This window comes from Artibeus jamaicensis, unplaced genomic scaffold, assembly GCF_021234435.1.
Source record: "Artibeus jamaicensis isolate MK-2021 breed Jamaican fruit bat unplaced genomic scaffold, CSHL_Jam_final contig_233, whole genome shotgun sequence".
NCBI classification, from domain to species: Eukaryota; Metazoa; Chordata; class Mammalia; order Chiroptera; family Phyllostomidae; genus Artibeus; species Artibeus jamaicensis.
In genome coordinates, this window is record NW_026521486.1 from 67815852 (window position 1) to 67832217 (window position 16366).

A 16366-nucleotide genomic window follows, 5' to 3' on the forward strand; every position below is an offset into this window, starting at 1 on the left:
TTTATATTTTCTGTTACCTATTTGTTCAGGGCTCAAGATACAACTCTAATTTAGCTAATACAGTTGGTGTTATAAAATGATGTTTTTGATAGCTTTATTTAAAATGTACCTGTAAAATCATTAAACGCATTAGCTGATGTGTGGATATAGCTGTACGTTGGTGTGTGTGTAAATGCACATTGATCTTTCAGCACACGTACACGTGGGCACACCTGTCAGCAAAGTGTCCCTCATTGTTTGCAGACACTCCCACTTGGTTAGATTGCTAGTGCAGAAGTACAATAAACTTGCTTTGGAGGCATTTTTCCTAACTGATTTAGCTCCCGCATCAGCATTTTTCTTTTTTAATTTATTTTTTCACCTCTTTTATGTTCTTTTTTCAGAGCATTCATATAATAGCATAGAACTACATATTTGGCAATATTACAAGTTTTGACATACACAAACTTTCTAGGTTGAGAGGATTTTCCCCCCTTGTTCCTCATATTTCCATAGTTGCTTGAAAATTTTATTACATAATTTGACATGAGTGAGGTAGATCAGTTGGTTGGAACATCATCTCATAGACTGAAAGGTAGCAGGTTGGATTCCCAGGCAGGGTACATACCCAGATTGCATGTTCAATCCCAGGTTTGGGTACATAAGAAAAGGCAACTAATTGAGTTTCTTTCTCACATAGATGTTTCTTCTAAAAGCAATGAAAAAATGTTCTTGGGTGAGGAAAAATAGCATAGATATACTTTAATATATTTATTTTTTTCTTCTTTGTGAACACTCAGAATGTTTTTTAAGTTTTGTTAAAAAACATTATAATGATCTTTAAATTATAGACTTTCTCATTATATTTTGATTGTCTCTTCATATACATTTCTGGAAGCATATTATCAATTTTTCTTCTAAAATGTTAAACCAATATTTAGTGGTAGAAATATAACTTAAAAGTTCTCTTTTTATAGTATACTAAGCAAACAACATTGAAACTAACAAATTCTAAAAGTAAATTTACTAATTTACTAAATAAAAATTACCCTGCTATTTCAGTGCATATATTTTCATTAAAATGAGGTTGAAATATTTTCATATATTACCTTGCACTTTACTTATACTTTTCTGAGATATTTATTCATGTTTTACTGATTTAAAATTGAAGTTTTACTCATTTTCATAACTTGGTATAAATGGTTCTAAAACAAAAGTAATGTAATAAGACACATTTCCTACAAATTATTTTTTTCCTATGATAGCTAAATGTCAAAATTATTAAGAAAAACCACAATATATCGGTTGTTTAACAGAAGTGTTGTAAAGCTCTATCTTAAGTTGTATATTTGGAACCTGTCTTGCAAAAGGTTCGAGTGTGTTCAAAAACTACATTTAGATCTACCTCTGTGTGTCTGTCTATGGAAGAGAGAGCTCCATGTTTTTTTGTTTATACTGTGTCTCATTTCTTTTTTACAGCCAGTCTCCTATATTTACCTTTATTCTTTTGCTCAAGTTTTCTTCATATGATTATTTTCCAGATTGTGCTTTTCTTAAAAATAAAAACTCATTTTAGTGTTGAAAACTTTTTTAGTACTTTGTGCTGATAAACCAAAATAGTGGTTTTTTCTTTTACCCTAGCTCTGCTTAATTTTATGCCTGCAGTCCACATGGCTCACCCACAAGATATGTTCAGTGACTCATATTCCACACATACCTACTACATGCCTAACCTGTGTCCAACACCAGGAATGTCCATACCAAGCATTCAGGGCATTTTGCACGCAGCAAATACGAGCCCTGATCCCATGAGTCATATTATAGGACAAATTTGACACCAAATAGGAAAAAGCGACTACATACATATTCATTAAATATGATAAATGTGAAAAAGAAGAACAATGGGATGCTCTGAGAGAACATTTAGATGGGTGGGCAGGGCAACTTTAGTTGGGGGTTTGGGTGATCTCTCTTGAGAAGTATGTAGAGTGAGGTCTGAAGCATGAGAAAGAGCTGGGTGAGGAGTGGAGCATGGAAGGAAGGCTTGTACAAAGGGCTAAAGCAAAGAATGGAGCGTTTTCAAGGAGAATAAATAACGTGGTGTGGATAAATAGAGTTAGTGAAGACAAGGGAGGAGGTAGGAGAGGAAACAGGGGCTAATCAAGGAGTACTGAAGAAGCCTGTATTAAGAAGGATGGGTTTTATTCCGAGTACAGTGAGATGTTATTAAAGTTTTAAACTGGGCTATGACATGGTTCTGTTTATATATAAAGCAGTATCCTGGCTGCTTGTAATAATACATTGGGGTTGGGGCACCCAGGATACCTGTAGTGGAATCAGGTAATAAAATTTGGAAGATACTTTAATAGTCAGATGAGAGATAATAAAGGCTTAGTCAGTACACATACAGAAACATGGGTGAATTCTAAATGTTTTTGAAGGTACAACTAAGTGGAGCTAAGGGTAGGTTTGATGAAGAGGGTGGTGTGAGAGGGGAGGAAGAAAATGTCCTCAAGAATGATTGAGGTTTCTGGGTTAAGGGCCTGACCAAGTCCCAAAAAACTATTAACAGATGGAGGCTGAGGGAATAGGAGGGACCAGCGAAATAAACTGAGTTGGAGCAGCTGGAGTGGCAGACGGAATACCAAGGGTGTGGTATCATTCATGTCAGGAAAAAAGCTTACTTAAAGAATAAGAAAATGATTGATGAGGTTAGAAGCAACTGAGAGATGGAGCATGATAAAGACTTGAAAGTGTTCTGTTGGCAGCTTGAAAATGTATTGATTTCAGTGGAAGAATGAGTGGGAAATGTCTAAGCAGATGAGTGTGTGTAGAATAAAATTTAAAGAAATTGGCTGACAAAGAAGATCAGGAAAACAGAAGACGTGGTTAGAGGGAGATAAGGGCCAAGGAGAACTTCTGTTTTGCTTTGTTTTTAAAGATGGGACACATTTGCACTAGTTTTAGGCTTTGGTAGAAGGAGCCAAGAGAGGAAGCATTTGATAACTGGGGAGGAAGTAAAACATAACTGGGTCATTCGTCTTCGAGAAGGTACAAGGACTGGTTTTTGATAAGAGATATATTTCCAGTTAATTTGAAGGTTTATAAATGGGTAAATGAGGAAATTACTTTCTGCTGAGTTCTGTTTTTCAGTATTTTTTGAGGCAAGGCCAGTAGCTGAAAGTGAGGTGATGCTGGGTGGTAGAAAGGTTTGAGGACCGAGGGTTAGGACGCATAGGAAAGCATGGCAGTATTGAGTGCCCACGTGAATTTGCTGATTATAAAGTTATAATAAAACTAAACTACTCAACTGCATTATTTTCTCCTGTAATGCTCAGCTGCATGAGTTCACGTCTGGAAAAGGCAAATACCGGGATTCATCCAGGATCAGGATTTTTGCCAGCTGCTATATAATCCAAGGACAGAGCTGCAAAGGAAAAGAGACTATTTGCTAGGAATTGATTAAGATGAACTATAAAATATAAGCTGAATAATCAGGGAAACAAAGACAGAAAGGAGCTGAAAGACAAATGCCTGCCATTAATATTAATAGTAAATAATATACTAGCAAGTATATATGATTTTTAACACTGAATGAAATAAATCCCATATGTTCCTAAGCACATGGGAAATTTAACCTGCCAGTATTGATTTCTCCTTATGTCATGTCCTGTAAATGTGAATCTTCCAGGGAACCTTTTCAGTCCAGAACATATGGTAAAGAGCCCTCTGTTCTCACCCACGCTGATGTGCAGTCATATTGGTTTCATGGAGGGGGTGATGAATGAGTGGGAAAGAAGTGAGATAGTGCATATTGCTTAAGTGTTTAGTATTTATCTTGTCCGAGTCACCTGAAGATTAGTGTCTCTGCTGCACAATTATCAGATCAGGTTTGGCTATTTTGTGCTGGGGAGTCTAATCAGCATCCCCGTTTCATGGGCAATAGTGCCCCATCCCAGTAGGTCTCCCTGAAAAGCAGGCTGCTGCACCCCACCCCTTGCAAAGCTTTCCATGTCTTTCCTGTTTCCAGACTTGGGTGGGATAAGTTTTCCAGGATTTCCTCAAGTCTGAAGACAGGTTGGTCCTAATTAATTTCTTGCATTTTTACTTTTCAAAAAAAGTGTAATTTTTTTCCCTCCAAGCACTTCCAACTTAGTTCATGAACTTTCCCTTCCTTGGGCCTCTAGAAAATTTTGGCTTTTCTTGGAGGTGAGGTTGAAGACGAAGGTATTGACTCTCGACTTTTTCTCCCCTTGAGCCTGGTCTTAAAATAACTAGCCTTTTTTGTTGTCGTTGTTCTTTGTGTGGCAGATATTTTTCTAAGTGCTTCATTTGTTTTATGTCATTTTCTGTGCACATGCTTCTCAAGTGCACTATTACCTACTTTTTCCACTTGAAGATATTAAGGTTTAGGGAAAATAGATCCCTTATCCAAGATCACATGGCTGGTAAGGGTCAGCCTGAATTCTTTAGTTTTTCTGACTCAACACAACCACTTCTTTCTCAACTGAGTTGCATTTTCTTCTTCATTAGTCATTAACACTGGGGGCTGAGGAGAAAAGGAGTGGACATGGGGAACTCCATGTCCATGACCTACAGTCAGCAGGCATCGTGATTTACAAAAGGCAGTGTATTTTACCAGCCAGGATAGAATTTATCTCTTTTGTGAGCTTGTCGTGGTCAAAGCCCCTTTACCAAAGCACTGGAAAAAAGCAATTCACAAGCTTCAGTTTCACCAATAGATTTATTTTATGTCTCAGGAATATTTCAAGCTGGCAGCAGAAGTGAGAGGTGGGGATATTTTAGTACTCCAGGACACCCAATAGACTTACATTCACACTATTTCACTGACGAGTGTAGGACCCTGTCAGGTTGTTCCAGAGTGGAGTACAAATTCAACAGCGGCAATATCAAAACTTGTGATGGGTAATGTTCCTGTGCTTTGGGGCATTGATGGCAAGATCTGTGATTACTAAATAAGAGATATGTAAAAAAAGATAAACTGATGTGAGAATATGCCGCAGTCTATAACTTAAACAAACAAAAAATCTTTCACGTGCTTGCAGATTGTTTTGACTTAAAAATATTGATTATCTGGTGTATTTTGCAACCCCTTAAGAAAATCTACTGATTTTACCACATATACACTGTGTAGATGGAATAATGGATTTTTAAAACATCTAAAATACCTTTTTGTTCCCAGAGAAATAGCTGTATACTTCTATATCTAAGTAAGCTACTTTTAGAAGTAAATTTGGATTACACATTTAAAAACTGAAAATCACAATGGCATGCAAACAATGATATATATAACTGAATTTTCAACTACTTTTGTTCTATGTATTCAAATAACTTTCTTTTCTAAATTTCCACTTCATTTTTTATTGTGTCTGGTATGTAGAAACTGCCAAACCTCAAAAAATTGGTCAATGGTTTCCATTTGACTGGGTGTCCTTTTTGGAAATTTGTTATTTAATAATAAGTGTTAAATAGCTATTCATATGTTTTATTCTTGGTTCTTATCTAACAGAATGAAAATAGAAAGATTATTTTATTTTGCATAATGCTTTTTTCAATGTTTTGCTACACATTTTTACTTAATCGCATAATCTCCAAAAAGTCTTCAAATATTAAGCAAAATAATATCTTAATCTGCAGTTTAGCTTTCTCATGTTTTAGTTGTTTATCTGTCATTGCTTTAGTATCCTCACTTCTGCTTCTCAAGGTCGGGGAAAGAGGAAACGCTCCTTGAAGTGCACGGGACCAGGCTGTGAACGGGTTCCATCTAATCCTCATGCGACCTTGCTGTGATCTGGCAGCTTTTAATCTGCTATTGCTGTTGTCAACAAATCCTTTCAAGTTCACCTTACCAAATTTATATATGCCCACATTTTTAATTTTAGAGCTTATATTTCTGTCTTTAAAACACCTACACCAGCAGCTTTCCTATTTATTTATTTATTTTTAAAATTTTAATGGTTGTTCAAGTACAGTTTTCTGTCTTTTACTCCCATCCCAGCCCACCCCCCCCAGCCCTCCCCACGTCCCTCCCATTTCCACACCCCCCCCCTTGTTTTTTTCCCTGTGTCCTTTATACTTGGTTTAAGACAAAATTTACCATGATTTCTTTTGTGGTGTTGTTGCTGTTACCCATGTGCACTCCTGTCCATGGAACTTTCATACCTTTTTCTCCACCATTCTTGTCTGCCTCTTTTTTTTTTTAATTTGACTATCTACTTCTTCCTCCCAATTACTACTGTTAAGTTAATACCACATTAAAAGACTAGTAGATTTACAAAACAGAACTGGGTATTCTTCGTTTTTCATTTTGTATAAGTTATGAGAAATAATTTCTATTTTCTTCCCGGGGTTTAATAAAATGTAAAATGTCTATTTATTTTGTGTATATCTCCCATTAGTGTTTGGGGTTGCATGCAATGAAAATAAAGTCCAGCCAAATTAAGCAAAAAGAAATTTATCAGCAGGATGGAAGTTGGCCCCTGGAATCGTGGGGAAGGCTGAAGGATCAGGCTTAGAAAACAGACAGCAGGAATGGAGGGAGACTCCGAATTTAAGAAACCTAGCCAAGTTTGTGTGCAGGGCTGGCTGGGTCGGTTGCTGCTATTAGTGCCGCTGGTTGCCTCTGTAACCTAGCTGTCAAAATCACAGGGAATAATCTTTCAGCTATTCTTGTTTCTTGGATCCTGTAGGACTCATAATTCTGGGATGAAGTATGGACTTCTCTGAGGCCAGGGAACATGTCCGAGCTTTTAGCAAGGGAGATTAGAGAGGGAGTATTTAGAATTTTGATTCCTTCCATTTCAAGTGGGAGGCAGAACTCTCACTTTCCTCCACCATTCCATGGTGAATTATTGCCCCCATAGAAAAGTGGTGTTTAAGTGCTGGGAAGCCAAAAGAGTAAAATATGCCCACTACAAATTTTCTGAGGTACTTTTATTCTTAACAGAAAGAAACAATATTTCATACCCTTGCTTCAACCTTGTTGTCACATAGTCAGAAAAATCAATGCCTGAATATACCTGGCAATTCCCAGACTAGTCTTTTAAGTAGAAGGAACCCTCCCTCCCAGCATCACCGAGACCTGGACTTGCATCTCCTGCCTCCTTGGACATAAGTGTTGGGGTCTACCCAGAACCTAGTCTCTTCTTGTTAACCGATTCTGATTTTGTTCAGGTTCGCACCCTCTTCTATACAGCCACATACTTCACAGGACACGGTCCTATCTATGTTGGCTCAACACAGTTCTCCCTAATGCTTCTTGAACAGATTTTGGCTGGAGCACATGATGCAATTCTGACAAATGGGAAACATGGGGAGTTGGATGCAGCATCTGAAGGGAAGTTTTCTTGAAATTAAAAAAAAAAAAAGATATTCTCAGGAAGAAAATCTGTTTTCTTCCGCTGTGCCATGTTGTATCTGAATGCCCAGGATTGCGGCAGCCATGGAGCCTTAACTTATGTGTGAGAATACAGTTTTGCTTACTATGCTTTTCACTTTTAATCAGTTTACATCTTGGGTTATGTCCCTAAGAGTACCTCAGTGGTTATCTTTGCTTTATTCTTTTCAAGAATTCTGCAACTAATTAAAAACTTTGTGTAAAAAATCCACAGTTCTTTTAATGGTTAATATTAAAACATTCTTCTACTGCATATCATCATGTTAAATTTCCTGCTGGTTGACCTTCATACACATAATGTAAACAAATTTCCGTTTTAGATTTGTAACTCTAGCTTTCATATTCATTGTAGGTATGAAAGGAACTATTTCAAGTTGAAATCTTATTTAATCTTATACCAAATGTTTGACTTCATTTTGTCAAGTGGTTATCATACAAAGACTTCTGAAGTTTCAGTCACAAGCCTTCCTCCACAAATCACATCCCAGTATTTGCAGTTGTTCTAAGTAACCCTTTTTCCATCACTGTTTCCCCAACACCTGGAAAGCTACCTGGCAAATGAAAGTGCATGATGCATTTTGTGGAGTGCATGAATGAATAAGTGATTAATTATTAAAAAATTACATTCACTATTCTTAAACTTTCTTTGTAATTCTACAAAGACAAAGCAAAATTACCTTAATTTAAAATTTTACCTGTGTGTGTGTGCAAGAGTAAGGCTAAAATAACTAATGAAAACATTTGGGGCTTTTTGAGGAGTGGAATGAGAGTAGACCTAGGTTCAATTCCAATGATACTGGAACATTGAGACTGCAGGGAGTCTAAGAAAGCATGCTTTTGCCCTGAATACTGAGTGGGAAATTGAAGTTGCTTCCTCAGACTGGGTCATTGCTCTTTCAGCCTGCTCGCAATGTAAATTTGCACTTAATTCTTAACTGGGGATGGAACCAAGAGATCAGGTTGATAATCCATATTAGGCCAGTCAACTCATCTCATGAACAGTTGGATTTTCATGATCTGTCTATGAAGAAATTTGTGTAGTTATATATCCGACCTTTCAAGGTGCATGTAGTATTCCTTTTTCCCTATTTTGGGTTAGTCTAGCAGTACTGTTCATAAACCAAAATCGATAATAAATAGTTCTAACTTTAATACTTTTATTATAGAACCACTAAAATTTAAATTTATATTTTATAATTTTGATGTTCCTAAATTTATTCATTTAAGTGATGCAAAATCATAAAAGATAATTCTGAAAAATCTGAAATGATTTATTTGAATTCAGGTCCCTGGATACTAATTGAAAATGCCTCAGATGGCATGTTCAGAGTCAGAATTGGGATTCACATTGGCTATTCTGGGTTGTATTTCTTCCACAAAATTATTCATAACACCTGATGATGACGATGAGTTTGCAGTTGCTAAGCTAATGTTGGGCATTGTAGCTCTAGCAGTCCGATCGAGTGAGAGTTGCTATTTGCTAGGCTGCGAGCTGCCGACAAAGCTGACTCTGTCGCAGGTGCTGTAATTTGTATTTCAGAAAATTTGCTTCCCCAACCTTAATTATCTCCAAAGTATTCTACTCTAAATAAAGTACAGAAAGTAGTCAGCGAATTTTTTTTTAGCTTCAGTACTGTGATGTAAATTAGCACTTTGCGTACTACCTACACGTTGTAGAGATGACAGAATTTCAAATGAAGAAAGTGACTCTTGGTTTTATAAAATAAAACCTGATTTTCTATTTTGGATTCAGAAAAACATAACGCTAAAGAGCCATGACTCAATAGCACATTCGCAGTGACATAACCGTGCCTCACGTGAAAGAGCAGACAGGAATCAGTGTGCAGGTTTACCTACACATGATTGAAAATGGGAAATGGGAAGTCCTAAGCCCCAAAGTGTGAAATAAATTTGGGATTGTCTCTTTCTGATTAAATATTAGTATGTGTTTCAAACTCACGGAAATAAGTATGTATCACTTTGTATTAGGCAGCTTGTTCTTTGCAGAAAGACTGGGAAACTTGACAGGTTGTAGAGATAATCATCACCCTTTTGGCAAAGCAATTCCTCTACACATCTGCATATATATCACTTGGGTTCTGTTTTTTAAATTCTATAACAAAAAAATAATTTCAACCTCTCAACATAAAAGCCTATGGGAAACATTCACCTAATATATTTCACTGCAGAGATAGTTTCTTAAAATTCCCCAAAGTTGACTTGTTAAATCAGAGGAAGGTCTTCGACCTTGGAAATCCTTAAGGAGTGATTAGGGCTATGAAAATAATTTTAAGAGATTAACTTTTAAGAGATTTTTTGACTATGTAAGAAATACACTAGAGTTAAATATTTTTGGAATATTTCAAAATGAGATTCTTCATTTTTCTCCAGGTCTTTCTTTTTGTTAATGCAATTCCAACACATGGAAATGGTTAATTGCACCAAGAAATAAAAGTGTCTACTGGAAATTGTTTAGCCTTTGAATTGTAATTACAATTTTGCATTCTTTGTAGGATTATTTAACCATTCATAAGTATGGCAATGCTGCCAGAAATGATCTCTGGAATACTCTTTCTGAGGTAACGTATAGGAAGCTCAGATACAAAAACCTCTTCTTGAATACTTGAATTAAGTTTATAAAGCAATCATAAATTTTATGGACACTGACAGTTTGTTTTTGTTTTTTATACTGCTCTTTTTATCATATTGCTTTCTTGTTTTATTTTTTATATATTACATATATATCATAAAGATAATAGTGTTCAAAATTAAACTGTAAGTAGTAGTAAAAGATATCTTGCCTACTTTCAAACATGATAATACTTCTGAAATATAATTTTAATATGGTATCAGATATTCATGTCAAAGAGAGAAATATTTACAATATAAAGAAATTGTTTTGATATGAGAATAGCAAATTTAAATTTGATACTAAACATACTGCAGATACTTAATGATGCTGCAAGTACTTGCCTTAATAATAAAATGTTTTATCTTCCATTAAGTAAAAAACTTATATGAAATGTGGTATATATGAAACATTATATATATATGAAGAAAAGGCAAGAAGAGTAATTTTTCTAACAGTATATTAGCTTCACTGATTTTAAATGTTTTTATATTCAGGTGAATCATAAAGGTAAACATAAGAATGGTTGGGTGTAATTATGTTTATAATTCATGTTTATAAAACTAATGTATACAATTTTGGTTATAAAGGCTTTAAAAAGAAATGGAAAGTATGTAAATGTACAAGAAGTAATGGATCAGTGGACACTCCAGATGGGCTATCCTGTTATCACCATCTTGGGAAACACAACAGCAGAAAATTGGATCATAATCACCCAACAGCATTTTATTTATGACATCAGTACCAAAACTAAAGGACTTGCACTTCAGAACAACAGGTACAATGCTTCGTTCCATGAAAAAAATTCTCTTATTCTTACATTGCCCTTGGTATTTTCATGTTATAAAAGCATTGATAACACTATTCTGAAATGTTATAAGCAAAATGTAGTTTTGATTTCTTAATTTACATTATGGTATTTATATTTTAATTCCTCTTTGACTCCCCTTTCCAGATGTTTTTAACCATCAAGATTACACCACAGCAAAGTTGCTTTGTTTAGGAAGACAGAATTTAAGTTATCATGATGATTTAAGAAAATAGTGTGTGGTGGTTTTCCCCTGTAAATGTTGAATTCAAGAAAGATGCATTGATGTGATAGAATGGAATTAAGCGCACTGTGATTAATAAAATAGATGACAACAGAAACTAAAAATCCAGAAAGATCAGTTTAAAAAAAAGAAAGAAAAAACCCCACTAGACTAAATAGTGTCTGAGTCAAAGAAACTCAAACTAGATTCATTTCTAAATGGTCAAACTATCAATACCACTTATTTTCTTCCCTAATTTTTAGTGTTTCAAACCATTAAAAAGACAAACATACATAGGATTTTGATTCTTGATACTTTAACTTTCTTTTGCAACTCTCATTTAATTACTGGTAATTCAGCACCAAGTATTTCTTTTTTTTCTTCATGTTTTCTTAGCATTTTATGTCTTATTAAAGGCTGAGCCAAGGAAAGATAGTAGATCTTTATCACTCAATTTCATTTTTTTATTAGGTACTCTGATAAGAGGTTGGAGGAACAAAGAAAGATGGAGGTTAAAATTAGTAAATAAAAAACGTGTCTGAATTAGGTTGGTTGTGCTGTCTTCTATTACCTTGTAATATTAAACGCCTGACTTTATCACTCACCAGCATCTAGGAGGTGTGAAGCATGATTAAGTGTTCTTTGTGATCACTAAGAAGAAGAGAAATTGTTCTCAAGTAGCCTAGCTCCAAGATGGGCTACAGAAGAAGTCATCGAGAAATTTAGTAATACTTCTGGTGACTAAATTTGGAATCCTCTTTAGAAAAGCATTGTCTTAAGTCCCCTGCCTAATATATATATTGGTCTTCCACTGACTGCCCTTGCAATCCAACTGTCCAGAACCACAGAACATGTGTCACCCTGCCACAATGTCAGGGTCTGTCATTCTTCATCCAGCTCAGGAATTCTCATAGCTACCCAATGCTTGTTCTGATCATCTACCGCCTGGCTCCATGCTAAAACCTGCTTAGGCGTAACCTCGGGGCTTGCCAGAAGTACATAAAAACTACTTGACTGTAGCAAAGTTAGAGAGATTCAGCTATGCCTTTGGAAATGATCAGTCTGATACAAGCATCACTGAGGCAGAAAAACATAAAGGACATGCAGATGACAGAACAAATTTTGAACAAAAATACGCTGTCAACTTGTAACATGCATCTGATGTATTAGACTGACACTTTAAAGGAAAAAATTCTCCCAGGCTGTAAAACTATATGGGACTTCTACAGAACTTTGCTTGTACTTGAGTTTTAAGACCATACAGATGATTCTGAACCTTAGCATATAAAATATTTAGAGTAAGATAATGCATGGCATCCCATTAATCTTATAAATTACTTTCTATTTTGAAAAAATATGGCTTGCAGTTGAAAATTTAGTACTCAGTTTTGTGTTACTGATCCTTTATTTCACTGTGACATTGTGGTTGAAGCTTTAATACCAATTTTATCTGTCCTTTTTTGTTATATTAGTGGCAAACAATGTTTCACAAACATGTTTATGACCATGATATAAAAAAAAAACATTGACCCTTGAGGATTTTTTACATCTTTAATTTTACATATTTTGTGCCCTTTAACTGACACTTATTTGAGTTCACAATTTATGGACCCAACTGAATGTGGGAACAAGTACTAAAAAGTCAAGTGCATAAAGTTAATCTTGGTCTTACCTATAGATTTAGTTGGTCCCTTTTATTTTACCTCAATCTAATACAATGACAGTTTATGGGATTTCCGGGCTTTTGCAATATCTCATGTATGAAATATGTGCATAGTTTAAATTTAAAATCAGACCCAAAGCCAGGCATTGTTGTTTCTTAACTAGTTATTCTAATTAATCAAAAATAGTCTTTTTAAACAGAATGACTATCAAATAAATACATCAGTTCTCTGTGTTTTCTTCCTAGTAAATCCATTAGTAAACATTTGTGGCACATTCCTAACATTATGTTAGGAGCTTGGAGGTTTTTGTTAAAAACCTTACACAAGTTGTGTTCATTCACTTCTTCCTAAAGAAATAAGACATGTTTTGCTTCTGTAGATTATTTATTTCCTGGTCTGTTTTGTGGAGTCCACTGCACTCTATATAGTGTTAGGCGTCCATAGGGTTGACACTCAAAAACTGATGAAGTAGAGCATATCATTTTTAAAACTTAGAATATTAAACATATTACTTTGACTTTCTATATTGGAGATAGCAGTTAAATAAATTATGAATTTCTTTCAATTTTCTATTTGGCTTTTGTATGATTGCTGAGTTCTCTTTATTGTGAATGCAAAACAGGAGATGATAAAATAATCCGATTCCATGTGACAGATTCCATGTGACAGATTCCATGGAGAACATGCCCTGCCCTCTCAGATCTCCAAGAACATGTTCATTATGATTTTAGTTACATAACTCCAGACATATTCGCTGCAAAATCCTCAGCTTTCCATTCACTCCACATGTATGGAACTCACACAATATCTCTTTTTACATTTGTTAAATAAGAAATAGTAAAATAAGTCAGAAAAAGTTAAGAACCGTATGATTTCAGTCACACAAAGCATATAAAATGGAAAGCAGCAAGTGAACCATTAGGAAAAACAAACACAAACTCATAGACACAGACCACAGGAAAGTGGTTACAGGAAGGGAGGGGGTTCAGAGGTAGCAAAGGGTAACAGGGTTCAAGGGAGTAGTGGCGGAAGAAAATTTGACTTTTGGTGGTGGGCACGAAAGGCCATGTACAGATGATGTATCATAGGATTATACACTTGAAGCCTGTATTGTTTGATTAACCAACATCATCCAAATAAATTTAACAAAAACAATATTAAAAATAAAATATTTTTTTCATGCTGGATATTGTTAGCTTACCCTGTTGCTAATGGTGCAATGATAGGTCAAGATAATACGACTATATTTTAGGGAAAGAAACAACATTTAGTCACTGAACTTGTAAAATGATCCAACATGTATCTAGCTACTCATCTGAGATTAAATCGGTATTACTGCATGTACAAGTATAGGCCTCAACTTTTATCCTATAAAAAGTAAAATTCTGGAGGATGCTTCTTAGTGCACTAGTTGAGACTCATAACTGATCTCCGCCTGAGGATGGGTGATTTTACACGTCAGTTTGGAGATTCCATTCCCGAAAATCGAGCATTACATGTGTCTGGCAGTGCTCTCAGTATGAATCTGGGTTTAGGGAGATCTGATTAGTTCTACTTTTCAGTTACTCTGCTTTAGGAGTACTATATTAAACTTGCTGTAAGAATATGCTAATTGTATCTTTTGGAAGAGTTGGACAAATAAAGAGAATATTGAAATGTAAATGCATGAAACCACTGAAATGTCTGCTAATCTAATACAGAAACAAGTAGAAAGGATGTGACTTTAATTAATAAATGGTGTGACTCAGATTTAGAAATTTTATCTACTTTTTATTCTTAATACAAAATGCAAGTCTGTTTTTTCCCCCCCCCAAGATAAATTGTTTTGTAGGGAGTCCTCCTTTTAAATTGAAATTAAAACTCTTCGAAGCCAAGTCTGGTTAGTGACATTGAAAGAGTAAATTCAGTTCTGGCTGATGTGGCTAAGTGTTGGCCTGTGAACCAAAGGGTTTGATTCCCGGTCAGGGGACCTGCCTCTGTTGCGGGCCAGGTCCCGGGCAGGGGGCACTGGGAGAGGCAACTACACATTGGTGTTTCTCTCCCTCTCTTTCTCCCTTCTTTCCCCTCCCTCTAAAAATAAATGAAGAAAGAAATCTTAAAAAGAAAAGAGAGAGTAAATTCATCTTCCTGACATATTCCTTTTACTTTTATAACCAAGGAATTTTTTAATTTCCTTAAAGAGAATAATAAAAATCATGAAGAAGATGCATAATACATGTTGTTTGTTTATTTGTTATAACTATTTTTATTCTTAAAGCTTCTCTTCTATTTTGCAGTTACCTGTGGCAGATTCCATTAACTATTGTGGTAGGAAATAGAAGCCATGTGTCTTCAGAAGCAATTATTTGGGTGTCTAACAAATCAGGTAAATTATGTATTCTCCTGCAAGGAACTATTTGGTTTTAGATAATTATTTAGCAACCTAACCTCTGGTTTCAGATGTTATAAAAATGTGAATAAAGACAGATTATAATAGAATGTAGAGAAATCATAATCACCTTTACAAAATTAAGTATAATATAATTTATATACAACCTAATTTCAGTTGGTATATATATATATATGTATAAATTTTTGTCTTTGATGGTAAATGGAAAATGTAAAAGTAGTTGTAGTATTAATTTTAGCTATTTCAAATTGTATCACTTTACAAACCCAAATATAATTGAATTATAATCAGAACTCCCAATAAAGCAGGGTACCTAATACTGAAATACAGGTCACATTTTTAATTCCATTTTCCTGTTATCTTCTCTTTACCAGGTAAGACTGTTTAAAGACTGAGTGAGGCAATATTCTTCATAGAATTAGATAATTATAGGGCAGAAGGGAGGAATCTTCATCAGTCCTTAAACTATTCCCTATGTAGGATCAATTCTTACGGAGCAGAGAGAGATGAGATTTTATTCTATTTCTAAATATCTTCAAATAACATAGTGACCTGTTTCAGTTCACTCTCAGAAAGCTATTTCTTGACTCCAGTCTAAATCCTTTATTCTAGAGTGAGAAACTGTCTCTTTTGTTTCCTATTATTGTTCTTTTAAAAAAAATTGTTGTTCTATTACAGTTGTCCCCGTTTTTCCCTGTTGCTTTTCCCAGCCCTGTTCCCTTCCAACCAACAGTCATGCCCGCCCTGTTGTTCACATCCATGGGTCATTTAAACCTGTCCCTTGACTACAGGCTTCCCCTTCTTTCCCCGCTATCTCTCTCCTCCTTCCCCTCTGGCCATTTTCAGTCTGTTCCTTGTTTCCACGAACAAAACAAACAAGTGAACAAAATAGAACCAGAGGCATGGAAACAATGATTGTTCTTTATGTAACATTTAATTTATATTTAGACGAGCAAGAATGTCAACATTTTGTTTTTCTTGCTCCTTTCAAATGCTCTGCCAATTGCTGGTATCTTGCTATTTCATAGGCATCACTTTAAACAGCCACGTTTGTTTTTGGTTTTGTTTTTGAAATAAGGTAAGGTACAAAGAAATACATAATGACATGAACATTGTTTATTCACCTCAGTCTTGCTATTATAAGGGAGATGTAAATGCTCACAATACATACACACACAAGAAAATATTCTTACAGCGGAATCTAATTTGTTTACTAGAAACATAAACACTTGTATTTCTAGTTGAATTTCTATTCAA

At 35.1% G+C, this 16366-nt stretch overlaps 1 protein-coding gene across 1 annotated transcript in view; it reads left to right on the forward strand.

The window, feature by feature from the left end:
- The window catches only part of TRHDE (thyrotropin releasing hormone degrading enzyme), a 386150-nt gene that overhangs the window by 284623 nt on the left and 85161 nt on the right, over nucleotides 1-16366 (forward strand). Inside the window, exons 8-10 of the mRNA XM_037154152.2 lie at nucleotides 9910-9975; nucleotides 10616-10803; nucleotides 14997-15085. Of these exons, the coding sequence (XP_037010047.2) occupies nucleotides 9910-9975; nucleotides 10616-10803; nucleotides 14997-15085 (343 nt within the window). The remainder of the gene's footprint in view (nucleotides 1-9909; nucleotides 9976-10615; nucleotides 10804-14996; nucleotides 15086-16366) is intronic.